Below are 27,993 nucleotides of genomic sequence, written 5' to 3'. Positions count from 1 at the left end.
GTTATCTCTTTATTGATCAATAAAAAAAAATGTATGAACTAAACTTAAAACAGTGACATAGAAAAAAGAGCGAAATCTAAAAATAACAGTTGAAAAAACTTTTACTACGCACGATATGATAGGAATTAGGATTCGCCGATACTAAAAAGCCTTTCAATGTCTTTGTAGTTGTATCCGGTAGTAATAATAGCATTAGTTATTGGAAAAAGTAATTTATAAGTAGGTAAGTACATACTATTTACCTACTTCTTTCATTCGAGAGAAAGTCATTTCAGTAATTTTTTGTCTTACTTGAAAGTGTTCTTATATGAAACTAGCTTATTCTCACGACTTCGTCCGCGTGGACTACACAAATTTCTAACCCCAATTTATCCCCTTAGAAGTTGAATTTTCAAAAATCCTTTCTTAGCGGATGCCTACGTCATAATATATCTATGAAGAAGAAGAAGAAAAACGTTTATTTTTTAAAGCTGTACCACACATTACCAGTTAGGTTATCCCGGCGCCTCTAATACTTGAGTAGTAAAGTCAAAAGACCTCAAGTAGAAGAAGCGCCGGAATAAAATATGCATCTATCTGCATGCCAAATATCAGCCCGATCCATCCAGTAGTTTGAGCTGAGCGTTCATAGATCAGTCAGTCAGTGGGTCACCTTTTCCTTTTTTATATTTAGAAGCTTGACAATGCCGAGCTCTGGTATTTCAAACGTGCAATCTACAAACGCATGCATTTTTGGCCCAATTCAATTTGCACGGCAAATTGTACGATTAACATTACTTGATCTCTATCACTAACGAAGATATTTCTGTTATTTCCTTTGTGGTGTGCAATTTCATTTTTTTGCGTTTTCATTGAAATACATTTGAAAATATTACCAACTTTCGTATCATGTTACGTCATTTAGCTTTATCATGGTCTCGGTAGAGAAGTTTCCAATTGTCATCGTCATCATCATCATGATCAACCCGTCGCCGACTCACTACAGAGCACGGGTTTCATCTCAGTCTAAGAAGAGTTTTGGCCAGCCAAGTGCGGATTGGCAGACTTCACACATCTTTGATCACAGCTTCATTCACATAATTCCGATTATACGAGAGGAACATTCTCTAACCGTTTTTGGTGTCAAGTAGCGCATAATAGTCAGCAATTTAGTAATCATACTTGATAGAGTTAGAAAATGGCTTATTAGGCTCCTAGTATTATCTGCAGAGAAAGCTTATTGCTCAGTCGGTTCACGAGTTTAACTTTTGACCCACACAAATAGTCTGTTGCGCTTCCTGGATTGTTCGAAATTTCCGAAACGTAATGTAGGGCCGCGGATACACCTGTAATTTTTACTCACGTAAGTAGCTTACATGATTAACTTACGACACTAATGTAAACACTCTTAGAAGTATATACATGATACTTTAGTAAATTTGTTGTCAATTAATTATGTAAGCTACTCTTACAGCCGCACTCATAGTTGCTAATCTTTACTTAAGATTGAGTTCAAACGAGACAGATTTATGTGAGAGATATAGCTCTGTCTCGTTTTAACTAAACTTAAGTAACGATTAAGCGACTCTGAGTACGGCTCTACTTTTACGTTACTTTAACTATCTTATTAACTACTTACTAGGTAATTATTTATTAATAATGCAAAATCGAAATGATTGAAGAATGATAGAAATGCATAGATGCAAGCTATCTTTTCATCAAATTTTGTCGAAATCGTTTAAGCTGATGGGCCGTGAAAAAGTAACAGATAGACTGACAGACACACTTTCGCATTTATAAGTTCTATTTGAGTTTATAGGCTAGCGCTTGACTGCAATCAGACCTGGTGGCAAGTGATGATGCAGCATAAGATGGAGCGCGCTTGCCTAGAAGATGCCTATTCACTCTTGACTTGAAGGTACCCATATTATAATTGGAAGAAACTGATGCTGGAAGGGCGTTCATGTTCCTAGCGGTTCGAATTAAAATGGATTTGATATGGATTTCAATATGTAATATACAAATCTTTATGCTACTTTGTTTCCCTTTATTTTAGTTCTTCCTTAGTTCTAAACTTTACAATAAAATAAATGACACGCTAAATATATCTAAGCTGAACAAACTAAATTTAAGGAAAACATGTACGCTTGGCTAAGGAGTCTTGACTACCGTGGGGTTGAGAAGTTGTTCGTTTCAGCGAACAACTTCTCAACTTCATAGTGGTTAAGACTTAGTTAAATAACAACTAGCTATGATTGACTTCAGTCACACAGTAAAATAGCCTAAATTTAAATTTGTACTCCATATTTAACGATGGATCCAAGGGATGGCTGCGGCGCCCGTAACACAGGTTTACCTAGCACGGACGCCAAAGCACTCCTTCAGGTTTTCATATCTATTGTTTCTACCTTTTTTATGTGTACTAGTTTTAGGAGTCTTTGTCTTGTACAACATTTTGAATAAATAAATATATTATATATTATATTATATAAAACAAAGAGATGTTCATATCACTCCAACGGTTATACATAGTAATTGCGCGCTGCTTCGCTACCGCCTCCTTTGTAAACATCAACTTGCTCGTGGGAAGTTGGCGAGACGAGTTTCTTTTATGTCTATTTGTTGGTTTTTAGGGTTCCGTATCTCCAGAGCAAAAAAAAGAACCCTTATAGGATTCTTTGTCTGTCTGTCTATCATGTATGTCCACGGAATCAAAACCTGTAAGGATACTTCTCGTTGACCTAGAATCATAAAAATTGGCAGGTAGCAATGTCTTATTAGCACATGTAAAGAGTGAATTTGTGGTTATCTAAATATATAAAAGGAAAAGCTGACTGATTGACTGATCTATCAACGCACAGCTCAAACTACTGGACGGATCGGGTAGAAATTTGGCATGTAGATAGCTATTATGACATAGGGATCCGCTAAGAAAGGATTTTTGAAAATTGAACCCCTAAGGAGGTGAAATAGGGGTTTGAAATTTGTGTAGTCCACGCGAACGAAGTCGCAAGCATAAACTAGTATCATAATAAAAATAATTAAAAGTATTATAAATTTATAAGAAACTGGTTTACTGTCGTATTTATTCGACGCTAGCCCAACTAGTTACGAACTCTTCCGGAGTCCTTTTTCACGGAGACTCAGTTCGCAAACGCGTTAAAAAGTATTATTTCTTGTACGATGCTACAGAACCTGTGTGCGCGAATCCGACTCGCACTTGGCCGGCTTTTTGTATTACGCCTGTTTCATGTGTAATAACAGGAGCTGTGAACGTTGATTAGATGACTTGATTCCCTTTGATGGTTTGTGTAAGAGATTCGACGTTAGTGCTTTATTGAAAGACTAGCTTATGCTCGCGACTTCGTTCGCGTGGACTACACAAATTTCAAACCCCTATTTCACCTCCTTAGGGGTTCAATTTTCAAAAATCCTTTCTTAGCGGATCCCTATGTCATAATAGCTATCTGCATGCCAAATTTCAACCCGATCCGTCCAGTAGTTTGAGCTGTGCGTTCATAGATCAGTCAGTCAGTCAGTCAGTCAGACAGTCAGTCAGTCAGTTACCTTTTCCTTTTATATATTTAGATTAAACTATATAGGTACGTGTACGGGAGCGGTGTGCAGGCTCGACCGTACCAAAGGGGAGATCTCCCACCGAGCGGTTGGTTGTGCTCGGTAGCGCCAGCTGGGCCGACGGTTATGTCTTGAAACTTCTATATATAGTCCAGATTGCAGAAAACTCCGTTAGTGCGATTACTATCGGCGGTACATTTGTTCGGGACTACGTCATCGATTGAACAGCGCCATCTAGTTACTATTGTGGTAACCGCCACATCACTCCCCTCCGAGACGAACGCGTAGTGTGAAGCAGTGAAGAGAGGTGGCGTTGTAGCGTGAAGGCGTGTGAAGGAAGGGCAATGGCTGCTAACCAACCAGAGAAGCGGTAGACCAGGACGCTTGTAGCTGGTGATGGAGTGCAGGGCCATTGTGCCCCGAAGCTGTGGCTACATCCGTCTTACAGGCCTCGATGTGCTTGCTGTTGCTGCTTGTAGACTTGGAGTTTGGAGGAGACGTCGGCTTGCGGTGTGTGATCCAAAGGTGTTGCGGTGTATGCGATCACCCTTGATCACGTTGAGTGCGCAGTGCGGAGTGCGGCGGTGTGCGGTTGATCTTCGATGACGTCGGCTGTTCTAGTGTGCGATCACTCTTGTATCAACGTCGGCTGTTGTAGTGTGCTACCACTCTTGATCACGTCGGGGTCACCAATGTACGGGAGCGGTGTGCAGGCTCGACCGTACCAAAGGGGAGATCTCCCACCGAGCGGTTGGTTGTGCTCGGTAGCGCCAGCTGGGCCGACGGTTATGTCTTGAAACTTCTATATATAGTCCAGATTGCAGAAAACTCCGTTAGTGCGATTACTATCGGCGGTACATTTGTTCGGGACTACGTCATCGATTGAACAGCGCCATCTAGTTTCTATTGTGGTAACCGCCACAGTACGTAAAAACCTTCCTCTTGAATTACATACTTTATCTACTAATGAAAACCGGATTGAAACCCGTTGCGTAATTATTTAAAATATTATGTATGTATGTATGTATATACACTTTATTGCACCACAGAAACACAAATGACAGGTTACAAAAAGAAATCTTAATAAGTAGGTACAAAAAGGCGGTCTTATCGCTAAATAGCGATCTCTTCCAGACAACCTTAACGCTAGGGAAAAAACTAACAAATGGACAATGGGAGGTGGTGTAAAATAAACCTAAATACCAATAGCTAAATAAACTAAACCATATAATAAGTTAATATTATCAAAGCGTACCTACAGAAGAAAAACGGCGGGCGGGAAGCGATTTTGTTTTCTACTATGTAGAGTCTACATCCTAGACTGACATTCTTTTGAGCAGGTAGGTATTCACGCGTTCGAAAAATTCATCGCTGTTCTTAAGTAGAGTAAAGAGACGTAATTTGTCACAGCAACTGCAACGTTACTCAAACGATGACCGTAACGTGACGGAACAAGGCGGCGTATTATAATTAGCTCAAAGCGATGCGTTAACGGGTCAATGACACGGCTCGCGAACGAACGAAACTGAAACTGGCGCCCAACTTGCGCCTGATCTTCTCGCGTTAAACGGACTCTTTCCCGGTGAAAGATTTGAAGAGATCGTTTTAAGCTGGTTTCAACTTTTCCATAAATGAGCAAAGATGATGCTTTTAATTTTTTTCCTAATTTAAGTTAAAAGTTCTAATGGCAGCATATTGAAGGTTTGCTTACTTTTTTTCTTTCAACTAATGTAGTGCTATCTTGAGTTGAGTGGCGGATTTGCAGATTTGGCCGCCCTAGGCCCCAGGATTTCGTAAGTACCAGCCGCCCCTTTCTCAACATCCATTAATCATGGTCGTAACCATGAATTGATGGGGGGGGATGGATTAAAGATTTACCTTTTGATTTGTCAGTAAAATACAATCCAATGATAAATAGGAGCGCGAGCACAGCAGGCGCAAATTTTTTTTGTTACTAAAAAGAGTGTTTTTTGTCATGATTGGCCGCCTCTAATATCTAGCCGCCCTAGGCCCGGGGCTACTGGGCCTTAGGGCAAATCCGCCACTGCTTGAGTTGAGTTTGATAAGAGCCGTGTTAGCCTAGTGATTGCGTCCACCTCCTATTCGGCGAGGTCAGGGCCTGGGCTTGTTCTGGGCTGGGCTGACCTTCTGAGAGAACTTATGTGAAGTCAAAGGACCGTTTGAACGTTTGTCAGGTAGCAGAGACGACAAAAGAATCTATGGCACTAACTATTTGGTACATACAACATACCACATTTTGTCTGCTATTTGATTTAACTAGCTGATGCCCGCGACTTCATCCGCGTGGAATTAGGTTTTTAAAAATCCCGTGGGAACACATTGATTTTCCGGGATTAAAACTAGCCTATGTCACTCTCCAGAACTTTATCTATACCCATTACCCATACAAAAAATCACGTCAATCCGTTGCACCGTTGTGACGTGATTGAACGACAAACCAATAAACCAACAAACAAACACACTTTCGCATTTATAATAAGGGTACTGATTAATTGCTTTATTTGTTGAGGTAGGGTTAGCTAAACCAGGCATATTGCTAGATTGTAGCTATGTTTTGTCGGCTCGGTTATAATTCCAGTATAGCATTTCCTAATGGTAACAATGTAATTGAAACCCCGTTCGCTATGTATAATTTTCCATGGAGAAGCATTACACTAAACCATTGCACTTTCTAGTCGTGATCAATCGACGCAGTAATTGAAAGCTGCGGTTAATTTAAACAATAGCTTAGTATTACTTAGATATTTTCATTTATTATTGTAGTTATAATAATGTAGAGCATAACTTTCTTCGCAGTAAATCATGTCATATCCCTATATATGGCATGATTCATCTAAATATATAAAAGGAAAAGAACTGACTGACTGACTGATCTATCAACGCACAGCTCGGCTTACGGTAGCGAGTATAAGCTTGTTTGAATATAATCTGATCAGCTCTTTTCAGAACTATTTCAAACAGACATTACTGTCACAAGTCGCAACTAGGTCGGTGTGTAAGTACTTACCTATAACAAAATAGTAAAATACCTATAAAGCTACAAACTCCAAAGGCGCCAGCCACGATAACACCAATAAAATTCCGTCGCATCATCGGCCGGCAGTTTGCCAAATCCAAAGCGAAGTTAGTTATTGAACACACATCCTTCACCATGGCAACGCTACGTTATCTGTAACTGAGAACGAAAGTAGAACGATACACCAAAAAACCGGCCAAGTGCGAGTCAGGCTCGCGCACTGAGGTTTTCGTACTACAGTCGTATTTCATCGACATTATGCACGATAAATCAAAAACTATTATGCCTAAAAATAAATAAAAATTTGTTTTAGAATGTACAAGTAAAGCCCTTTCACATGATACCCCACTTGGTAATTGGTATAGTAATTTTACTTTGTAAGTTGAAAATAGCAATATTTGTTCAAACAAATATAACCGACAAATTTACTTACATGAATCATAAAAGATTTAAGTATATGTACGTACACTTGACGTTACCTTGCAAAGTAACACTATATAATATGTATTAGGATTGTAAGAAATACAACTTAACTACAATAAAGTGAATAAAATGTACAGCAAAATAACAACACTTTGACGACTTCTATAAACTTGTAAAAAAACAGAAAATTTAATTCATTAACAGTCGACGTTTAATAAATGCGAAAAAATATTATTTGCAATAACAAACGAAATCAATTCAATAACCTCTTTAAAATGTTATATAAAAAGTGCAATGCCAGTTGTAAACTGAATTGGACCGTAAAAAAGGCGTAAGTGATATAATTTCGCTCTTGACCCATAAAGTTCATCGTCATCGGAAAACAGATTGCCTCGTAAACGGTTTAAAATAAGACACGCAAGACCGCCGGTATTACAACTATTGCACAAAATTCGTTGCAGCAAAAGCAGATGCAACATAAATCAAATTATTTATTTACTAAGAGGTCAAAATTAGTACTACAGCATTAGATTGTTTCTGAGGTTGTACCGCTAATACGAAAATTCAATATAGCTAATCAATCACTGCAAAAATTTAAGAGTAAATGTTTAAGAGTACCGACTCTTGTTATATCATATAAGTAGTACATTTAACGCTAGGTAATCCCTACCTTACTTTGATTTCACGTCACCATAGTCTGCTATTGTGACGTGGTGAAGAGTCAGAGAACTCTCGGTTTGATCATGAATCGACGACATTATGTCAAATGTTAGGATAGTGACGAAAAATCAAAGAAAAATACGGCTACTTTAGGGCTACCTGCGTCAAATGTACTAACATTTAACCTGAGTTACGTCAAAGGACGTCTACGTTTTGTTAGAAGGTCCCTAACTGTGACCATAGCCTAATATTTGACATAATATTATTCGTCGATTCAGGATCAAACCGAGAGTTCCCTCACTCTAGTTCTGACGCAACTGGACCGTTAAAAAGGCGCAAGTGATATAATTTCGTTCTTGACCCATAAAGTTCATCGTCATCGGAAAACAGATTGCCTCGTAAACTTAAAATAAGACACGCAAGACCGCCGGTATTACAACTATTGCATAAAGTTCCTTCGCTACTTTTACCGAACGAACTTTATGCTTTTGAGACTCAGACTAAAGAGTCTTGACTCTTAAAAGCAGATGTTGGGCCGCGGATACACCTGTAGTTTTACTCACGTAAGTAGCTTACATGTAACATGATTAACTTACGACATTAATGGCAAGCCGTGGTAGGTAGCCTCTAGTCGTGGTTATAGGACGTCTACCTCCTATTCGGGAGGTCGGGGGTTCGATCCCGGGCACGCACCTCTAACTTTTCGGAGTTATGTGCGTTTTAAGAAATTAAATGTCACTCGCTATAACGGTGAAGGAAAACATTGTGAGGAAACCTGCATATCTGAGAGTTCTCCATATTGTTCTAAAAGCTATGTGAAGTCTGCCAATCCACACTTCTCCTACTGAGAGGAGACCCGTGCTCTGTAGTGAGCCGGTGATAAGTTGATCCTGATGAAATTTACTAACATAAAACTCTTATAAGCGCATTTACAGTAGTAGATTTGTTGTTAATTAATTACGTAAGCTACTTACGTAAGTAAAACTTACAGGTGTAATCACGGCCTAACATAAATCAAATCAGTAACGAGTATGTACTAACTGGGCAAAACTATCTGACTTACATTATTTCTGACTAGCTTATGCACGCGTGTTCATCCGCGTGGACGTCAGATACACAAACTGAAAATTAAAATTGAAAACTGTATAGTTTTCATCTCGTTGTTTATCTTTAACCGATCTCTTTTCAAGGCGCGTTTGTTTACATCCCGTAATAGATTCGTTTGTGAGGCTGTCTGGTGATGGCTCATGGCAGACCCTCCTCATGCGTACACATAATGTAAGTACAAAGAATCCAGAATAAATATAGAAGTGCTATAGTCGACGCATTTTAAACTGAGTCGTCGAGTTAAGTTTCGCTCGCACTTACCTACGACCTGTAAGTGCGAGCGAAACAGACAGATAATTCGACGTGTTTAGTTAATAGTGAAACATCACTACGTGTTATTAAAACCAGAGGTATTTGCAAACCGCTACAACAGTTTAATTTACGATGGTAAAGATATTTTAGCACTCCAGCAGTGGACGTCCGTCGGTTGATAATGATGATGAGGATGAGTCGCCCAAAATCGGCGAAACGTTGCCACGGTCTTCTTCTTCTTTTTTTCCCGGGTTTGTTTTCCGGACTAAGGGCCGATTCACATTACCCACAGCGTCCTATTATCGTGCCTACAACTGTATTAAGTTTCTTTCGTTTCGTTTGTTAACAATTTGTAGTGTTTCACTATAATTCGGCATGAGTCGCACTGCGCACAGTGCGGTTCCTTAACCACGTTTTGAACGGTATTGGAAAGATCGGTGTTGGTCCCGGTATTAGACATCTTTATCGTTTCTATTATCTTAGAGTTCAGTGGTAGGTGCTCTTATACGGTTACGGCAGGTTGTCGGAGGTCGGTGACCTTGTCCCGCTTACAGTTAATTACACGCGTTTTGTGTTTACAATGGTTACTATCACTACTGGTTACTTCACGCTTATCTCATTCTTTATCATAACTTTCTTTTCAACATTACTGGAACTATTCAATTGAACTGTGAAATTCAAGTTGACCGATGACTTTAAACTTACTTAATCGCCTTCGGTTCGGGCCATGATTATAAGATACAGACAGACAAACAAATACACAAGGAAATGTCAAGTGATCCTATAAGGGTTTCTTTTTTCCGTTTGAGGTACGGAGCCCTAAAAATTTAAAAGTGTTATTTTTTGTACGGTGTTGCTACGGTACCCTTCGTGTGCGGGTCCGACTCGCACTTGATCGTTTTTAGGGTTCCGTCCCTCAAAAGGAAAAATGGAACCCTTATAGGATCACTTCGTTGTCTGTGAGTCTATCTGTCCGTCTGTCGTGTCTGTCGAGAACACCTATAGGGCTTCCTGTTGACCTAGAATCATGAAATTTGGTAGGTAGGTAGGTCTTATAGCACAAGTAAAGGGAAAAATCCGAAAACTGTGAATTACACCACGACTTGATCCATTGCATTTTTAAGATGCGTCTTGTGGGAACCGTCAGTTAATTAGTGTAACAAAATCGGTTGATTTATTGAAAAACCAATCAGTTGACTAATCAATTTCTATTTAGGTACTGTGAAACGGTTTAATTCTTTCCATTTATGTAATCGCTTGCTCTACGCCGCAGTTCTGTCCATTGTATTTATTTTAAGATGCATCTTGTGGGAACAGGTTATTAATCGAGTGCATCAGAATCGGAACACTCATTAAAAAAAAAACCAATTCATTTACTAATTTCTAATTTTTATATATGTAAAACAGTTCGTTTCTTCCGGTTCACTACTTGATTATGTAATAGTTTGCATTATTTATATCAAAACTCTAAGATGCACTGTAATATATTTAGACACTTTGTGCGAACGGACAATAATATATTCATCGCGTGAATCAAGTCGGTCGATTTATTGAAAAAACAATTCAATTGATAAATTAATTTCTAATGACTGTGATACGATTTAATTATTTCGGCACAATGCCTAGATTTTGCAACGTTTGGCATCACACCACAACTTTAAGATGCATTCTAAGTAATATTTACGCACTTTCTGGGAACGTGCGTAATAATTTATTACTTTCGAGTAATATATTACTCGAAAGTAATATATTATGTTCGAGTGCATCAAAATCGGTTGATTTATTGATAAAACAAATCAATTGATTCATTAATTCATAATTACTGTGAAACGGTTTAATTCTTTCGGTTCGATGCCTATTATGTAACGTTTGGCATTACACCACCACAACTCTAAGATTAGTAGTATTACAGTATTATTATGCACCTTGCGAACGGGCAATTAATCTAGTGCATCTCGAATGTAGGTCATTTGTGCGATGCCGATCATTGCATCAGATAGGTAACTAGTGCATGATTTTAGTTAATTTATTTGAAAACTAACTTGTTAGAGGAATGTGAGAAATCTTCACCACCAAGCAAGTGATTGAGAGGTTGTAAGTCACGACCAGGGTTGTTGCGGATGCCAATAATTTGACATCCGCGGATGCTAATGCGGATTATTAGATGTCTGAATTAATGCGAATGTTCTGCATTTGCGGATGTGTATGCGAATATCCGTAACACCCTGTTGAGTGCCATTGTACACTTTTTGATTGGTCAGTAAGCGAACGAAGATATCAACTAGCAAACACGCGCGAAGCACGCGCCACTCTGGCCCCGCCCAATTTCTTTGCAAGTCGTCACTTGTTCGAAATATGAATCCGTATCCGCAAAAGTCCAAATTAATGCGGATGTTCCGCATTTGCGGATGCGGATGCGAATATCCGTAACACCCTGTTGAGTGCTCTTTTTAATTGGTCAGTTAGCGAACGAAGATATCAACTAGCAAACACGCGCGAAGCACACTTGTTCCAAATATGAATCCGCATCCGTAAAAGCTCCGCATTTTTTGACGCGGACGCTTGGATTCCGAGAACAGACGTAGGCTATTTTTGTTCCGGAAAGAGTTCCCACGGTATTGATTAAAAAAACCCGAATCTAGTTTATTTAACTTAAATAAATAAATAAATAAATAAAATAAATAAAACGTTTATTTTTCAATCATATAGTTACACACATACATGGGTTTGATCTTGAACAATTAGTGCTTAATAGAGAAGTTCTCTTTGAATCAATAGATTTCCTCATTTCTGTTTTACCGAAACAGGCACAAACAGATGTTTTTCGTTAATGGCGTCAAAGTTACTTGAAAGTAGCTAGGGGTCGTTAAATCTCAGTGCCGTCTGAACATTCAGACCCATTGTACCTGCGAATTGCCGCCATAGACCTTTCACATCCCCACACTTAAAGTTAATGCGTCTAGTCGTAACCCTCGCGGCCCCCATTTATGGATATCCATATTTTGCACTCCAACAATAAGCATTGTTTTTCGCCATTTCAAATGAATACCAAAGTACAGTACGCGGCCGAAAGTGATGTACATCGGGCCTTTAGAATGACATTTCTTATTTGTAGAGCGTTGTCTCTGTCACTCATACCCATATGTATAATGACGTTTTATCGGCCTCAACGAAAGAGACGGTGCTCTACAAATCTGCTATCTATTTAAAACAAGGTTGAACGATCATTGTGAAGATTGGATTATGATTTAAATGTCCTTTTATCGGCATTCCGAACCAGTGGTAAATTAAAACTACCTGACTATTCATAAGCACTTTTAAAAAGTTTACATGAATAAAAAAACATTCTATTCTATTCTATTCTATTCTATTTTATGTTGCTCCAGGGCGGATCCACTCGGCCATTGTGTCGGGCGTGAACCAGGAGTCGCGGTCGGTGACGGTGGAATGGTACGAGCGCGGGGAGACCAAGGGCAAGGAGGTGGAGATCGACTCCATCCTCGCGCTCAACCCCGAGCTCATCGGCACGCGGCAGCAGACGTCGCACCTGCAGCCCATGCCCAACAGACTAGCCAGGGTATGTAATAATGATCACTATTATTTTATTAATTAAAGTCAAAGTCAAATGATTTATTCAAAATAGGTAATAAATTACTCGTATTGATAGTCTGGTATGGTGTTATATTTGTAAGATATAGTGGTGATAATTATTACGCAAACTTAAAACTAAATCTACGAGGGTTCCAAACGCGCCCAGGTCTGAGAAGAGCCCACAACAAACTCAGCCGGGTATTCTTTTTATTATCACCACTTTACAAAATTATTGAAACTTATTAGAACTATCCCAAAGTCGTTAAGCAACTCATTCCCAAGCTTGCTTATCATTTAAATAATCCTTTACATTGTAATAGGATTTTTCAATTAGTTTACGTTTTATGAAAACTTTGAACTTGTTGAGAGACATCTCCAATATGTCTTCTGGAAGCTTATTATAGAAACGTATGGAATTACGAGCAAATGAATTGCTAACTTTACTGAGCCTAGAGGCGGGCATTACAAGTATTTTTTTTTTTTTAAATTATTTATTATAAATCACACAAATCAATACAGAAAACAGAAACACTCGGGTATTATACAATTTGGCGGCTGAACACCCTAGAGTTTAATAATATTAAGGGATCTGTCTTTATAAAAGGAGAAAACAACATAAATATGAACGCTTGAAGTATGCAGCATACAAGAAGATTAAAACGCCTGGGTCTAGTAACTCACAATTTTGCATGTACCTAGGCTCTTCAAAGTTGCAGGAATATTTTTATAATAATTTAAGTAAGTAAGTGAGTTATTTACCAAATTTTATTTATTTAGGACAAATAAAAAATTATACTTACTTAACTGAAATTACTAAACTGTAGCAAATAGTCCTAAAAAACTTGTTATCAATGCGAATCATCTGTTTCGAAATAAATATTATGAGTCAGACGTAACTATATGTGTACATATTATATTATTTAAATATTGTAGGTTTGATTTTAGGTCATGTGCCTAATTCACTTTTGTATAATATTTGTATTATGTTCCGTAGCCTTCGCGGTTATTATGAAAAACATAGAGAATGGTTATTCTAGAAATAGATTCAATACAATATGTAACGTTAACTACCGGGCTCTTATTGTGTGATGTATTTTTGAAACTCCAATAACGATCTTGTGAATCTGGGGATTTGGAAGCATTTCTGTGTTTTATGTTCCTGTCCTTTTTAGGGTTCCGTACCTCAAAAGGAAAAACGGAACCCTTATAGGATCACTTTGTTGTCTGTCTGTCGGTCTGTCAAGAAACCTACAGGGTATTTCCCGTTGACCTAGAATCATGTAATTTGGCAGGTAGGTAGGTCTTATAGCAGACATTCGGGAAAGAATCTGAAAACTTGAACTTGAATTTAGGGTTAGATCACACAAAAAAAATTAAATTGTGGTCATGAACTAAAAAATAGTATTTTCAATTGTTATAGTAAGATACCTATATCAAGTAGGCTGTCATATGAAATGGATTTACCTGTGCATTCTAAAATAGATTTTTATTTATTTTTACGCATCATAGTTTTTGAATTATCGTACAAAATGACAAAAAATACGACTGTAGTACGGAACCCTGTGTGCGAGCCTGACTCGCACTTGGCCGGTTTTACTATATATAGCTCAATTATTTAGCTATATAATTGATCAGTTACATTTGAGTACGCTATTCGGTGGCGTCGATTCCTGTATTCTCTAAACTGAATTTAGAGTAGCTGCATCTTTTTCTTTTTTTTTCTGTCCTTTTCTTATTACATTGGTAAGAAAAATATGCTAATAATCTAAAATTTAGTTGCCACCAGAATCAGTAGCAGTGTCTAATTTCCTTATTTTCCTTATTTTAAGAGAGACTGAGAGCATAATATAATTCGGTTCGATATAAATAGATGTTAATGAGACATGGTTCCAGCTTAATAGCAATTTGCGGGACTTATATATTACGTAAAAGAAAAAGCACTATACTTTATTCCGCGGATAGGGTATATATAGTATTGTCATACAAAATTGGCATTTAAAGAACTGAACTCGAAAAATTAAATCAATAAGCCTTTTATTGACTGAAAAATAATATATATGTAGGTCCAGATTCTATTTTTTTTCTAGTAGCTAGGTACTCATACTTACATTTTTTTTACATAAGGACTTAGTTGAAACAAAATTTAAGTTCCATGCTTATTTCCTTTTTTTTTCCGAAAAACTCGAAAAATTAAATGTAGGTATACGACGTGAAGTAGTGAAGCGACTAATCTACAATTTATATTGTATTTCAATCGGGTCAATGGACACATCACTCTCGCTTCTGTCGGTGAGACAATTTGCCAATTCACTTGCGGAAATGATTGGCGACTCTGTCCACTCACAGCGAGCGGACATTTGGGAGCGTTTGGAAAAAATAAGTTACAACTTTATATGCACAAATTACGTAATAATTATATTTTGTCATTTGAACAGCAACATTCTTACTATGCGTTAGAAAATGCTAGCGTTGTATTTTTTTTCATCACCAACTGCATTTTGTATTAGTCAATCAAGAATTCAAACCGTTATCGTATAAGATAGGTACATGAAGCATTTAATCATGCACAAATTACGTAATACATAAATTGTATTCGTCATTAGATCATCAACATTCTTAGCATGTGCTTGAAATATGCACGCATGTTGCATTCGTGTTTTTGTGACCAAATCAAATTAGATACAAAATGTTAGACAAAAGCGGTTTACGAATAAGGCGCCTTCATTCAGAGTTATTTTCGAAACTGAAAAGTTTTTATTGATGTAAAAGAAAAAGTTCAGATACAATTTCAGGTCGTTGCATTGTCTCAATATTACTCATCAGCCGCAGTGGCACGTTTTCGCGAGCAAATTGAATGGGAACCCCATATCGATTAGCGGAGAATTTTATACGGTACCAAGCAGCGATAACTCTCATTGTTGGGGTCGTGAACCACGTTGCTAATAGACATCACAGTTGAAAAAACCGATCCGCGAAAGGCGAATGTCCTAGCTCATGACGTAGGCGTGCTTTACTTGTATCACCAATATCTCGCAAATCTCCACCATGACTGCAAAAACGTTTACAGAAAAAACTTAGTTCAAAGGTGATGAATTAGTGAATCTCAGTGCAGAAGTGGGATAAACCAATTAAAGTGCCACACTACTACTTAACGTAAAATGTAGAAATGTTTCCATACATCATCAGTTGGCAGGTGATCATTTGTAATACGCACGTAGTGATCATAGCTTGATCAGTTTTTGTTTAAGATAATGCACGGTTACCATGACAACATTCGCTTAGCACACCATTGAAAATGCTACTCAAGTACCGTCGCGAATCTCACTTCGAAAGCGAGGAATAAGTTCAAGACGTTCTTATATATAATGCTGCTATTTCGGTTGTAAACAAATAATTATAAACTGAACTAAAATGATAGTAGTCTGAAAATCATACCACATTCCCATCAAACTATTTATCGCTTGAAGCATGAGCAATTCTTCGTCAAATCCTCTTCCTTCTTACTTCTTCCTCATTGTAATTCACCTTAGTATCTCGGTTATCGCTTCGAGCTTTTGAATCCATTGAATTCGCGTACTGTAGTTTTTAGTTATCAAAGTTGACAAGGCCTGACTCTCCTATCAGTCCTTCAACTAGAAATTCTATGAAACTTCCAACTTTTTAAAAGGATTGTAGTGCTTTCGGTCTGGTCAAATTAGTTTAGGATTTGCATGCAACCGAAGTAACACCAAAAACCAATGTGCATTCAACCGCGTCGATAGATAATGGGGGTGCGTGTAAACTAGACCGTTCGACGTTACGATGATCGATGTATTAGTTACGGGCGACCTTCCAACTTGTATGGCTCTGCCGACGCATGCCGTGGACACCGGCTCGCATTGATTTTCCACACATGCCCGTGTTAGTTTCACTTTTCACTCGAACTAGAGCAATAGAGAATTAGGTTTACCACTGATTTAATGGGATCTGACAGGTCTGATACGGCGGAATGTCCAGTAAGTGTAAGATCATACTAGGAACTTTTTGTTTTATAATTTTGTGTCGTGTCGGGTCCTGTAACTCCTGTATGTGTTAGACAAGAGGTTACAACGCTCATTTTGGCATCATTTCATCTTGATCACGTTGTTTGCTGACGCCAGATTGGCATAAGATTGGGGTAACGTTAGACCTTCATTCCAGCGTCAGTCTGTTGTGAATTAAAATTTAAAAAATCGTAAGTCAGGCTTCCATTGGGCAACGCCATACATGTTAGATCGAATGCCATTCTGACAACGCACATGAATTAAACTGATGCTAAGAGCTAACGTCTTTCAAATATTTTGTGAAGCGAAATGTCTCTGGTGTGATCTTACGGTAAGCTATTTGTGGTCGGCGAATGGCACGTGATTGTTTGTGATGGCTGCGAAGGATCCGTCGGGCTCCTCGTCCGACGACGGCGGGTTCCTGCGCGACGGCATCGAGTGCGAGACCACCGGCGACCCGGGACACACGCTGCCCGTGCGCAACTCGAGATCGGTATACCTAACGCACATGTATGATTATGATCATTCGCACTTTGGACACCGCATGGAGCGGAGGCCTCGCCACGCGCTCGAATTCTTTTTATTTTTAGCCCTATTATTCTTAAAAAATTAAATAATTCTGTAAACCTTTATACGCACACGTCCTACAAAAAGTCGGTCCAAAATCAATGATAAAAGTTGGCGACATTACCGGCCCGATTATCAAACTTGCAAAAAGTCTTAACGTGGGCAGAGCGCCTGAGTTAGATCCAGGAAATAACAAACGGTCTGATTCGTAAATCAAATCACTTCTGATAAAACTGGCCTCGTTTAATACGGTCCCTATTATATTAATATTGAAAGGTTTATAGAAGTTTTTAATTTTTTTTATGAATAAGGTGTAATATTAGTTTTTTACTCTATATCTCTACACTTTTTCAATTACGTTGCTCACGATCTATGATTTGCACACGAACAGCTTTTTCATGGTGTCACTGTTTGGTCGTGTTTCGTTACGCTAATGCGTAAACAAACTTTTTGTACAATCTATATTAGTTTTTTTTGTCCAATTTGGAGCAGTGTGACGAAACCGCGACCAATCGGTCTGTTGCGTTATGTGTATTATAGATTTTTTTTTACTAGGTAGATCACGTAAAAGACACTTGTTAGATTTCACTAATTTTCTAACTGAAACTCTAGTGTAAGTTTTCGGTTTTGATAAAATTTGTTTTGACGATTTAAGACTATGTAAATGCTAATAACGCCCGAGGCTAATATCGCTTCAGCGATCCTTTCTTTACAGACGTTGAACATCTCTTCACAGCTAAGTCTTCCATCTATTGTCCGTTCATCGTAACTTGACGCGTCAGTAATATGTTGACACTTGGCACCATCGCTTTTTTGCTTTACTCCTTAGAACTTAGGGTTTATTTTTGCGTGATTTGAAATGGTGCCAACATATTACTCACGCGTCAAGTTACGACGAACGGACTTTAGTCTCGGGGACGGATCTGGATTGAACGGAACCATTTGAGCATTTCATAGCTGGCATAGAGACTTGAAGCTGCATATCCTTAGCCACTGTGGCTACTAGTATGGCAGCCAATATGCGCCCAGACTATAATAGGACTTACTTACACAACTTTGAACACGTGTAACTTTATAACTGGATATTTTCACGGAAATTTGGCAAACGACAGATACAGATCTTAGTTTCTAGAACGTGTCTACGAAACTTCATTTTATTTGATTGGTTAATATTAGAATGAGAACCAAAATATGTACTTGTATGGAGAGCTCTGAAGCTTCTCTTCGCGTTTTTAGCTTTTGTTCACCATACAAATTGACAAATAGACATAGCCAATTAGTGAATGAGTTATATTTACTGAAAATCTTGGTTCGCTGCAGTTGAGAAGATAGTATTGTTTATTACGTTTCATTTGGAATGGAATTTGTGTCAACAGTGATATCATCGAAGTATTTGTGATGTGTTGAATCACTTGAATCACCATCCCACATACATCTTCTAATCGACTAATTTGAAAATTCACCTTCCTTAATATGATATACATAATACATATGTATATTAATTTTATTTGAGTTATCCTTTTCAACTTTGTCATAAATCATAACACAAATTATGGTGTTTCAAAAAAGTTCTATGTTGTTGAGAAATCAAAAATACGTATCTTATTGATTTCTCAACAACATTAGTAACGAGCGGACATAATTATGATAATGAGGCTAATTCTTTTGTACTTACTCTCTAAACTAAATTGACAGGTCTAAATCTAGTGTCCCGTCCCTTTCGTAATGTTTCCTGCGGAAAAGGGTAGCACTAGAATTACACCTGTCAATTTAGTTTTGTACAGCAAAATTAGCGATATTGTTATGGTTATTAGTTACTAGGTAATATACGTAACGCCCGAGTTACTAGGTAATACGAGACATTTCACCGCGATTAATAGCCTCAACTGGTGACAGAAGGGCTGGCTCATTTTTTGCGCAGCGGATCAGCCTGGCTGTCCAGCGCGGAAATGCAGCCAGTATTCTTGGCACCATTCCACGCGGTCATGATTTATATAGTAATTAGATAAGGCTAGCTTTAAGTTTTATTGTATTAAAAAAAAAATAAAAAAAAAAAAAGGTAATATTAGAAAATCTAAATGAAAATAATCCAATAATTCAAAGGCCTATTGGTCATGCAGTAATAAAAACAATGAAATATGAAATCAATGAATATGTCAGGAAAAACAATTCACAAACTGGCTATGATAATGAGGTATCAACCTTGATTCAACGAGCTGCAATGCTATAGCAACATAATATCGTTGGACGTAAACTCATTGGTGGTAGAGATGAAAATAAATAAGTACACTCTCCATTATGAGTCATCCATAACGTTGGCTATTCAACTTGTAGCAAAAGGAATACCTATAAGGTGATGATTGCTTGCTTCCGAACGGTCTGTCGACCTCGCGACGAGACCACTTTTTGTTTTTAATTTGTTTTGTATGAGGTTCGTAAGAAACTGTCCAGTGTATTGTTTGTCTTTTTTTTTTTAAATAGAGATATCGAGCACCTGACGTTAAGTGATTACCGCCGCCCATAAATATTTGCAGCACCAGTGGAACTGCCGATGCATTGCCGACCTTTTAGGATTTTGTTGCTCCGTCCCTTGAATGACCCCCATGTTGTAATCTAGTGGGAACACCGCCGATGGGAGTTGATTTCACAGTTTGCATATGCGTGGAAAGAAGGATCTGGCACAACGGACGATCCAAGTGCACCAGACCAGACCCACCCAGTTGGTGAGGGTGAAATTGCTTACGGTGGCGCGCGGTGCGGTTGTAGAAAAAGGAGGGTGGAATGAGGCCATAAAGCACTTCAGAGCACTCCCCATTATAAAGGCGATAGAACACGCATGAAAGCTTACATCTCTGTGGTGCTCCAGGCATTCCTACGAGCCGGTTAGTTTGGGCCACAAGTCGAATAGCCAGCCTGCCTTTGGATCCGATCAAATGGATGTCTTCCATTAAAAACTTTCCATAACCTTTATAGTCTGACTATATGAAATTATCAATTGGATATTTAACAAACAGCTACTCTAAAAGCTGTTACTATACAAACAATTGTCTATCTGTTTATAACTTGCGCGTTTGCGTATCGTTCATCAGATTGGAGTTGAAACTTTGTACAGTTGTTGACACTTGTGTGAGGGTATCTGAACGCTCAAAGTGAGTACAATGGGTTGCATGGCATGGCAGCGCCGGGCTTTAGTAGCTAGTTCTTAATCATAAAGCCACGGGTTTCTAAAAGGTCTGAAAAGGGTTTGTTGCAAGATTACGGAATATTGAAAAATCCATTTAGTCCAATCCAAATCGAATTTTAGACACTGAATTTTATAGAATAAAATTGAATAGAATATGTTTTTTATTCATGTAAACTTTTTACAAGTTAATGATCCACTTTGTAACGTATTGAAATTTTACTTTCCAATTTTAATTTTTTGTTGATATCAAAATAAACGACAAGGCAGAACGATCATGCAAATAGCCCGAAATGCAATTCAGGGTGCACGGCATTCGAATTACTTCTGAATCTGAACAATAAGGAGTACTTTTTGTTTTACGTTTACACACGGAATATTAGTTCCTTTATATAGAGCGGGTTCCCGATGTTTGATACGTAATTGCTTGGAACACTTTTGTTCCTAAGATTACAGCAATTTGTAACCCCTGCAACAGAAAACAAATTAAAACCTAATATCTTTTATTATTCTCAGAATACTTTATAATCTTTAAATAGGGTATCAGTGCAGTGTAGTGAATAGGTATACAATATTTCTTTTCTTTACTACTCTTGCCTTCATCGAGTCCACCATTGTCATGAATCTTGGAGAAATCTGCATTACGAGTTTCGATTATTATTGTCGTTCTTACTAAAAACTAAAGGTTCTTCATAAAAAATCTCCTTAATTGTTCCTTTCTCCTCAAACTTTTTTTCCCAATCAATCTGCTTGTTTGCATCCACTGCTGGATATGTATAGGTTTTCCCAAAAGCGTGCTACCACACACATTCCTCTGCTTTTCTCATCCACCTACTTCCAACTAAGTTAGCTGTTAAGGTTGTCAGTCCAGTGGAGGTCGTCCCACACTGCGCTTGCTGGTACGCGATCTCTATTCCAGAACGTCTTCCCCAGCGGCCATCGGTTTTGCGACCAGTGGACATGACCAGCCCACTGCCACTTCAGCGTGCTAATTCGTTGAGCTATGTCCGTTACTTTGATTCTCCTCGGACTTTGTCCTCCAGAGATAAAACCCCACATCCCAAAAATTTTGCTGGCTGTGATTTGTTTTTGCTTATCTTGCTGGTCAGTATCATACTAGGTTTGACAGCTTCATAGCACACAATTTTTGTACAGTACAAAATTTTTTTTTGCCGCGTACTGTACGGAAAAGCCATTCTATACACTTTTAATTCAATTTAATGTTCCTTCATTTATGCCTTTGTGCCTACCCTACTCTAAAATTTTATTCAAGTCTAGTTCAATACTCGCGTGTTATCTGATTGTAGTATCTTAGAAACATAACGTCAGAGCGATCGTAAAAGCGAATCCCAGCAGGCACATTTCCACGTAGCGCGAAACCGTTACGTAAAGGAAATGGCAAATGTTGGTGAATAAGGAAATCGCCTGCACCTCGCGCCTATTGCCCCAGATCCGACGGTGCTGCAATCAATACACACGCCAATGGATGAGGGAATTATCAAAACAATATAATAAGACTCTAACCCTCTAACAAATAAACCTGGAATAGCGGTGGAATAGTTATACTCTGTTTTGTCTTTCTCTGTCATCAGTAATTTGACATTTGAAGGAAAAAGACAAAACAGAGTATTACTATTCCACCGCTATAGCACGTCTATTTGTTAGAGGGCTACCTCTTACAAATAAACCTGGAATGCAGTAGATCTACACTAGTATAAGATCTATACTTATAATGGAAATCACTTACGATAGTTTAAACGCTATAAATATACAAGACGTTCAGAAACATTATGTATTATCTTTTTAATTTTTTTTTAAATTCTGAGATAGGCTTGCGCTTGACGACACTCATGCCTAATAAATAGGTCTGAGGTCTAGACTCTAGGTTGGAGCGTTGCGCGTTGGTTGAACCGATTGGCAATGTTTAGTTTATATGTTAGAAAATGTAACCTCTTTATAATTGTAATTACGTCATGGGCAACAATTTGGAACTGTGATCCCATTTCATTTGATTAGTTCGAACTTAGTGTGATTTTATTTAAAAATACATAGAGATATAGTCCGTACAAAATGACTCCTCATGCGCCATTTTAACTCTATGTCAAACATGTTTTAGCTGTCATGTCAAAAGTATGGTTTATCTTTCTTACTTTTGATGGCATGAAATTTGAGTCAAAATGTTAAAATGGCGCGTGAGGAGTTAAATTTTACGCTTAAATGAATTTAATTAAATTGATATTAATAGACATTTATTTTTGGAATATAAGCAAAAGTATTTTCAGCTACTAGTTAACGTTTAGAAAGCTAAGTATAAAGCGTTGTCATTAATAGATTTTAGTTTTACGAGCGTTCTTTAAATGCTTAAAAATCCATAAACCCGCATGCAAGTTGGACGCTTTCTAAAATTTATTTTTATTTCAGTTGATTATGCGGGTTATGCAGTTTTATGTACATATACATGTTAAATCAAAGTATTATATAATCGTTTATTATTTGCTACTGGATACTTCGGATATTGCACGCGGTCCGCAAGTGCTGCCAGACCCGAAAATAATTATTTTTATTTCAGTTGATTATGCGGGTTATGCAGTTTTATGTACATATACATGTTGTATCAAAGTATTATATAATCGTCCATTATGGTTATCTTAGTTGCAACGCTGTTATTATTTGCTACTGGATACTTCGGAGATTGCACCCGGTCCGCAAGAGCTGCCAGGTCCGGAAAAGGTGCAATTTTTTGTACTGAAAATGCGGGTGATGTCAACATAGAGCGTCGTCTCCCTGGCGCAGTGGTGAGCGCTGTGGTTTTATAAGTGGAGGTCTCGGGTTCGATTCCCGGTAATATTTTTAAATCGAGGCGAGCTCGATCTGCCTGCTCTACTGCTTTCTTCAATTTGCCCGTTGCGGCTGAATATTTCATTCGCATTTTCTCTTTGAGCTCGCTTTGAGCTCTCCTCTTGCGGCCCTGGCGGTTCATGCGTCTCTTGTTCAATGTCTATGAAGTACCACATGATGGGTCATTCTGAACAAACGTGTGTGTGGGTTACAACTCTTATTTGGTTACAACTTGATGATCAAACTAATTTTGACAGCTGCATAGAACACGATTTTTGTTTGACCCTTCTATAGGTATAACACGTACAAAATGAGTACTCACGCGCCATCCGGAATTTATGTGCCAACTGTCATATCAAAAGTACTATTTTAGTCCTTATTTTTAAGGTGAACCGTACTTTTGACATGACAGTTGACACATAAAGCTAAGATGGTGCGTGAGAACTAATTTTGTACAGACTATACTGATTTAGTTCAATGCGGGTCGTCTTTCGATATGCAATCATCTACGGTACTTTTTTGGGAATGGTTACTTTCTTTTGTTTATGTAAATATTTTTTTTTCCAAATCTGCAGAGGCTTCTAGTTGTTAGTCTTGATCAGCTTATTGTAAATTGTTTGATTTATTATTTACTAATGTCTTGTTTTCTGTTTTAGGACATGACACGACAGTCTATCCCAGTTGCTACGAAAGGTGAGTGCATATATTTTAAAGTTAATAAAAATCGTAGTGCTAAAGTAGTTTTAAATTAAATTGTGAAAATGCTGAAGTTCAAAAAGATTTTTTTTAAATAACTATTTTCTCCAGGTCTTACAGGTTCAGTTTTTAAGCAAACATCAATTATTATAGATCATATCAATTATCTAATATAGACTTATATCAATTATAGCATTTATAGCTCAACGGTTAGGGCGCGGACTGAAATCCGAAATGCGGTTCAATTCCCATCCGTTGCACTATTGTCGTACCTACTCCTAGCACAAGCTTAACGCTTAGTTGGAGGGGAAATGGGATATTAGTCATGACTATGGTTAGTCGTACAAAAAAAATACGCTTATTTATCATTACAAATATTATAAAGAGGTAAAGTTTGTAAGTTTGTTTGTAGGGGATAATCTCTAGATTAAGGTAAGCTAGATTATTCCTGAGTAACACAGGCTATATTTTATTTAAAAAAATTAAGGATTCCAACGAAAAACAAAAATTGTAATAAGCTACCAGTGCGAAGCCGGGGCGGGTCGCTAGTTTAACATAATGTTGACATTATAAGTAATTGTAAGTAAAGTTTGACGACCTCCCTGGCGCAGTGGTGAGCGCTGTGGTCTTAATAGTGGGAGGTCCCGGGTTCGATTCCTGGCAGGGGTTTGGAATTTTATAATTTCTAAATTTCTGATCTGGTCTGGTGGGAGGCTTCGGCCGTGGCTAGTTACCACCCTACCGGCAAAGCCGTGCCGGTAAGCGATTTAGCGTTCCGGTACGATGCCGTGTAGAAACCAAAGGGGTATGGGTTTAATAAAAACTGCCATTCCCCTTCCAGGTTAGCCCGCTATCATCTTAGACTGCATCATCACTTACCACCAGGTGAGATTGCAGTCAAGGGCTAACTTGTATCTGAATAAAAAAAAAAAAAAAAAAAAAAAACTAGCTTGTGCTCGCGACTTCGTCCGCGTGGACTACTCAAATTTTAAACCCCGATTTCATCCCCTTAGGGGCTGAATTTTCAAAAATCCTTTCTTAGCGGATGCCTACGTCATTGCATGCCAAATTTTAGCCCGATCCGTCCAGTAGTTTGAGCTGTGTGTTGATAGATCAGTCAGTCAGTCACCTTTTCCTTTTATATATTTAGATATGATGTGAGGCAATATTCGGCCGTTATCTAAAAGATATCTTAAAACATCGCCGTCTATTACAACCGTATGAACTGTTCAGGAAAAGAAAGTTTCTTGAAAAATAAGATTGTCACAAGAAAGATATTTCAGAAGTGACGCGCGCTGCAACACTATTAATAACATTTACTGCTACAGTTGTTATTGCTAGATGTTTTAAATTGCCAGCGATTCACAGATTTATGCTATATCCATTAGTTAATGTCTTGAAAAAAAGGTATTTTAAACTGTGACGTTACTCTACCTACTGAAAACTTTGAATCTAAATATATAAAAGAAAAAGGTGACTGACAGACTGACTGACTGACTTACTGACTGTCTGACTAACTGATCTATCAACGCACAGCTCAAACTACTGGATGAATCGGGCTAAAATTGGGCATGCAGATAAATGCTATTATGACACAGACTTCCGCTAAAGAAGGATTTTTGAAAATTTAACCCCGTAAAAGTCATGGCTGATTTTTTAAACTTTGTGACTCCCATTTCCTTATGTCACCATTTCCTTCAAATTGTCAGATCAATAAAATGCACACTTTTCTGCATCTAATTAACTTGCCTTGTCTTAATCTGACGCGCTCGAGTAAATCCCAAAATCCCCTCTTGGGCTCCTCTACCATAATGTGTAGAAAATGTTCGATCGAATATAAATAAAATACCTCTGAAACAAAGTGAACCACACAATGGTGTAACCTTATACGAGGCAAGTTAGACCGTTAGTTTGGTGATCTCACTATCTCGTTTCTTTGTTCAGAATATCCTAAATTTAACTAAACGTACACGAAATTGCGACGGATGATTCAGTAACTAAAATAGGTTTCTACCATGAGCTTTTCGAGGCACGGAAGGAAAACAGTGCTAACTTACAAGTTAAAATATCTACTCTACTAAATTTCCAAAAACCCTAAAACACGTATTTCTTTGTTTGTAACCGAAAACCCAAATACCATTTTCATGGAAATAACTTCCTCTTTTTAATCCCCTCAAAAGTAGAATTGTCAAAATCGTGAAATACGTATTTTTAATTCTGAACGAAAAGCCTAAATCCTTATCAGCCAATGAGTATTTTTCAATTTCTGCAGTGAATAAGCGTCTTCTCCCGAAATCTCAATCGATTGCCGCTGTTTTCCTTAATATTTTGTTTCATGTCTTCCACATTTTTTTTAATCTCTGAGGATTCTGTCAGGATTCTAACCCGGGGTCTCTTGGTGATAATCCACACTTTCTAACCAACAAGGCCTCACTGGCATCAGTACCCTTATTATAAATGCGAAAGTATGTTTGTTTGTTGGTTTGTCCTTCAATCACGTCGCAACGGTAGGTACAACGGATTGACGTGATTTTTTGTAAGGGTATAAATAAAGACCTGGAGATTGACATAGGGTACTTTTTATCTCGGAAAATCAAGAGTTCCCACGGGATTTTTAAAAACACCTAATTCCTCACGGACGAAGTCGCGGGCCTCAGCTAGTCACTTATAAATATTGACATAAGCTGTCAAGACTTCGTTATGACTACCCTCAATCAAAGTCAAGCACTTGTATCCAGTTTAAAAATATAGGTCGAGAGGTTCTTGGCTTGTCTTTTCCGTCACGCGATATTTCCACTCATGGCAACCTGATACGGAACCTTTATCACGCTATCTCTGTTAAACGTTTAGTGTCTGATAGAGACAGAGGCAGATAGACGTGTGTTGGAACAATTCGCGTAATTCGCACGTGTGGTTCGTTTGTTTAGTAAACATGAGTGAACAATTGGACAGAGAGCCGAGCATATGAATGACCGCTGGTGATAAACAGTGTTCGGGTATTAGACATTTTTATGAGAGAGCGGTGCAGTGTAACTGTACGCTAGAGCTAACGCAAGATGTAAATTGAGAAAATAATCCTGATTTTTATACTGAAACTAGCTTATGCTCGCTACTACGTCCACGTGGACTACACAAATTTCAAACCCCTATTTCACCCTATTAGCGGTTGAATTTTGAAAATTCTTAGCGGATGCCAAGTCATAATGGCTCTATCTGCATGCCAAATTTCAGCCCGATCCGTCCAGTATTTTGAGCTGTGCGTTGATAGATTAGTCAGTCAGTCAGTCAATCAATCAATCAGTCAATATATTTAGATATCTCTAGTACATTCCTTCGCGAGCGCACCACTGGACCACGTACAAAACATTTTGCTTCCTTGTTTCTCATTTAAACCGTTATGATATGACATGCCCTTCCGGGCTTCAGTTTTTCTCTCTGCTTTTGATATACTCGTAGGTATCTTCAAGTCAAGAGTGAATAGACATCTTCTAGGCAAAAGCGCTCCGCGTTGGCTGCATCTTCACTTGCTAGCAAGTTTGAGGGCAGCCAAGCGCTAGTTCATAAATTTCAAAAAAATCTTCAAACTCTTTACGATTATTGGCAAAGTAATTGAACGCAGGAGGCTTACGGCGATTACGCACTGCACTTCCGTCATCCGAGTCCTATCCGTCATTCGTGAGAATACCAGCGATTATCTACGACATATTATGTCATAAGCTACACACAGTATACATACAAAACAAAAAGGAACGTATTTTCACGGACTCGGATGCAGTGCGTGACCGCTCTTAGGATCTGAGCATTAGCTGATGGTTAGTCGGGTTCTTAATGGATACGTGCTATAAACTACAACTTCTATTGAATATTCAAATAATTTATTTCAAATAACTTGAGTTTACAGTAGCTGTAGGAGGTTGGAGCCTTCTTTTAGGAGAAGGCGAACTACGCCTGTGTCAGAAGACACCGCTCTTCCTTAACAATATTTTCATCAGCGATATCAAGCAAACGTGTGTGAGTTAGTAAGTGTATGGATAGATATATGTATGTGTGTATTTGTGTGTGCG

General features: G+C 38.2%; 1 protein-coding gene and 1 long non-coding RNA gene across 2 annotated transcripts in view; one reads left to right on the top strand and one right to left on the bottom strand.

The window, feature by feature from the left end:
* Positions 1 to 26,561, bottom strand: part of LOC138403831 (uncharacterized) — a 227,726-nt gene extending 201,165 nt beyond the window's left edge. Inside the window, exon 1 of the long non-coding RNA XR_011237987.1 lies at positions 26,507 to 26,561. This is a non-coding gene — a long non-coding RNA (uncharacterized lncRNA). The remainder of the gene's footprint in view (positions 1 to 26,506) is intronic.
* The window catches only part of Klp10A (kinesin-like protein 10A), a 101,755-nt gene that overhangs the window by 21,912 nt on the left and 51,850 nt on the right, over positions 1 to 27,993 (top strand). The window contains exons 2-4 of the mRNA XM_069505759.1: positions 12,421 to 12,611; positions 17,033 to 17,140; positions 23,890 to 23,926. Of these exons, the coding sequence (XP_069361860.1) occupies positions 12,421 to 12,611; positions 17,033 to 17,140; positions 23,890 to 23,926 (336 nt within the window). The remainder of the gene's footprint in view (positions 1 to 12,420; positions 12,612 to 17,032; positions 17,141 to 23,889; positions 23,927 to 27,993) is intronic.

Source organism: Maniola hyperantus, chromosome 2, assembly GCF_902806685.2.
Source record: "Maniola hyperantus chromosome 2, iAphHyp1.2, whole genome shotgun sequence".
In the NCBI taxonomy this organism is placed as follows: Eukaryota; Metazoa; Arthropoda; class Insecta; order Lepidoptera; family Nymphalidae; genus Maniola; species Maniola hyperantus.
This window is presented reverse-complemented; position numbering and strand designations above follow the sequence as displayed.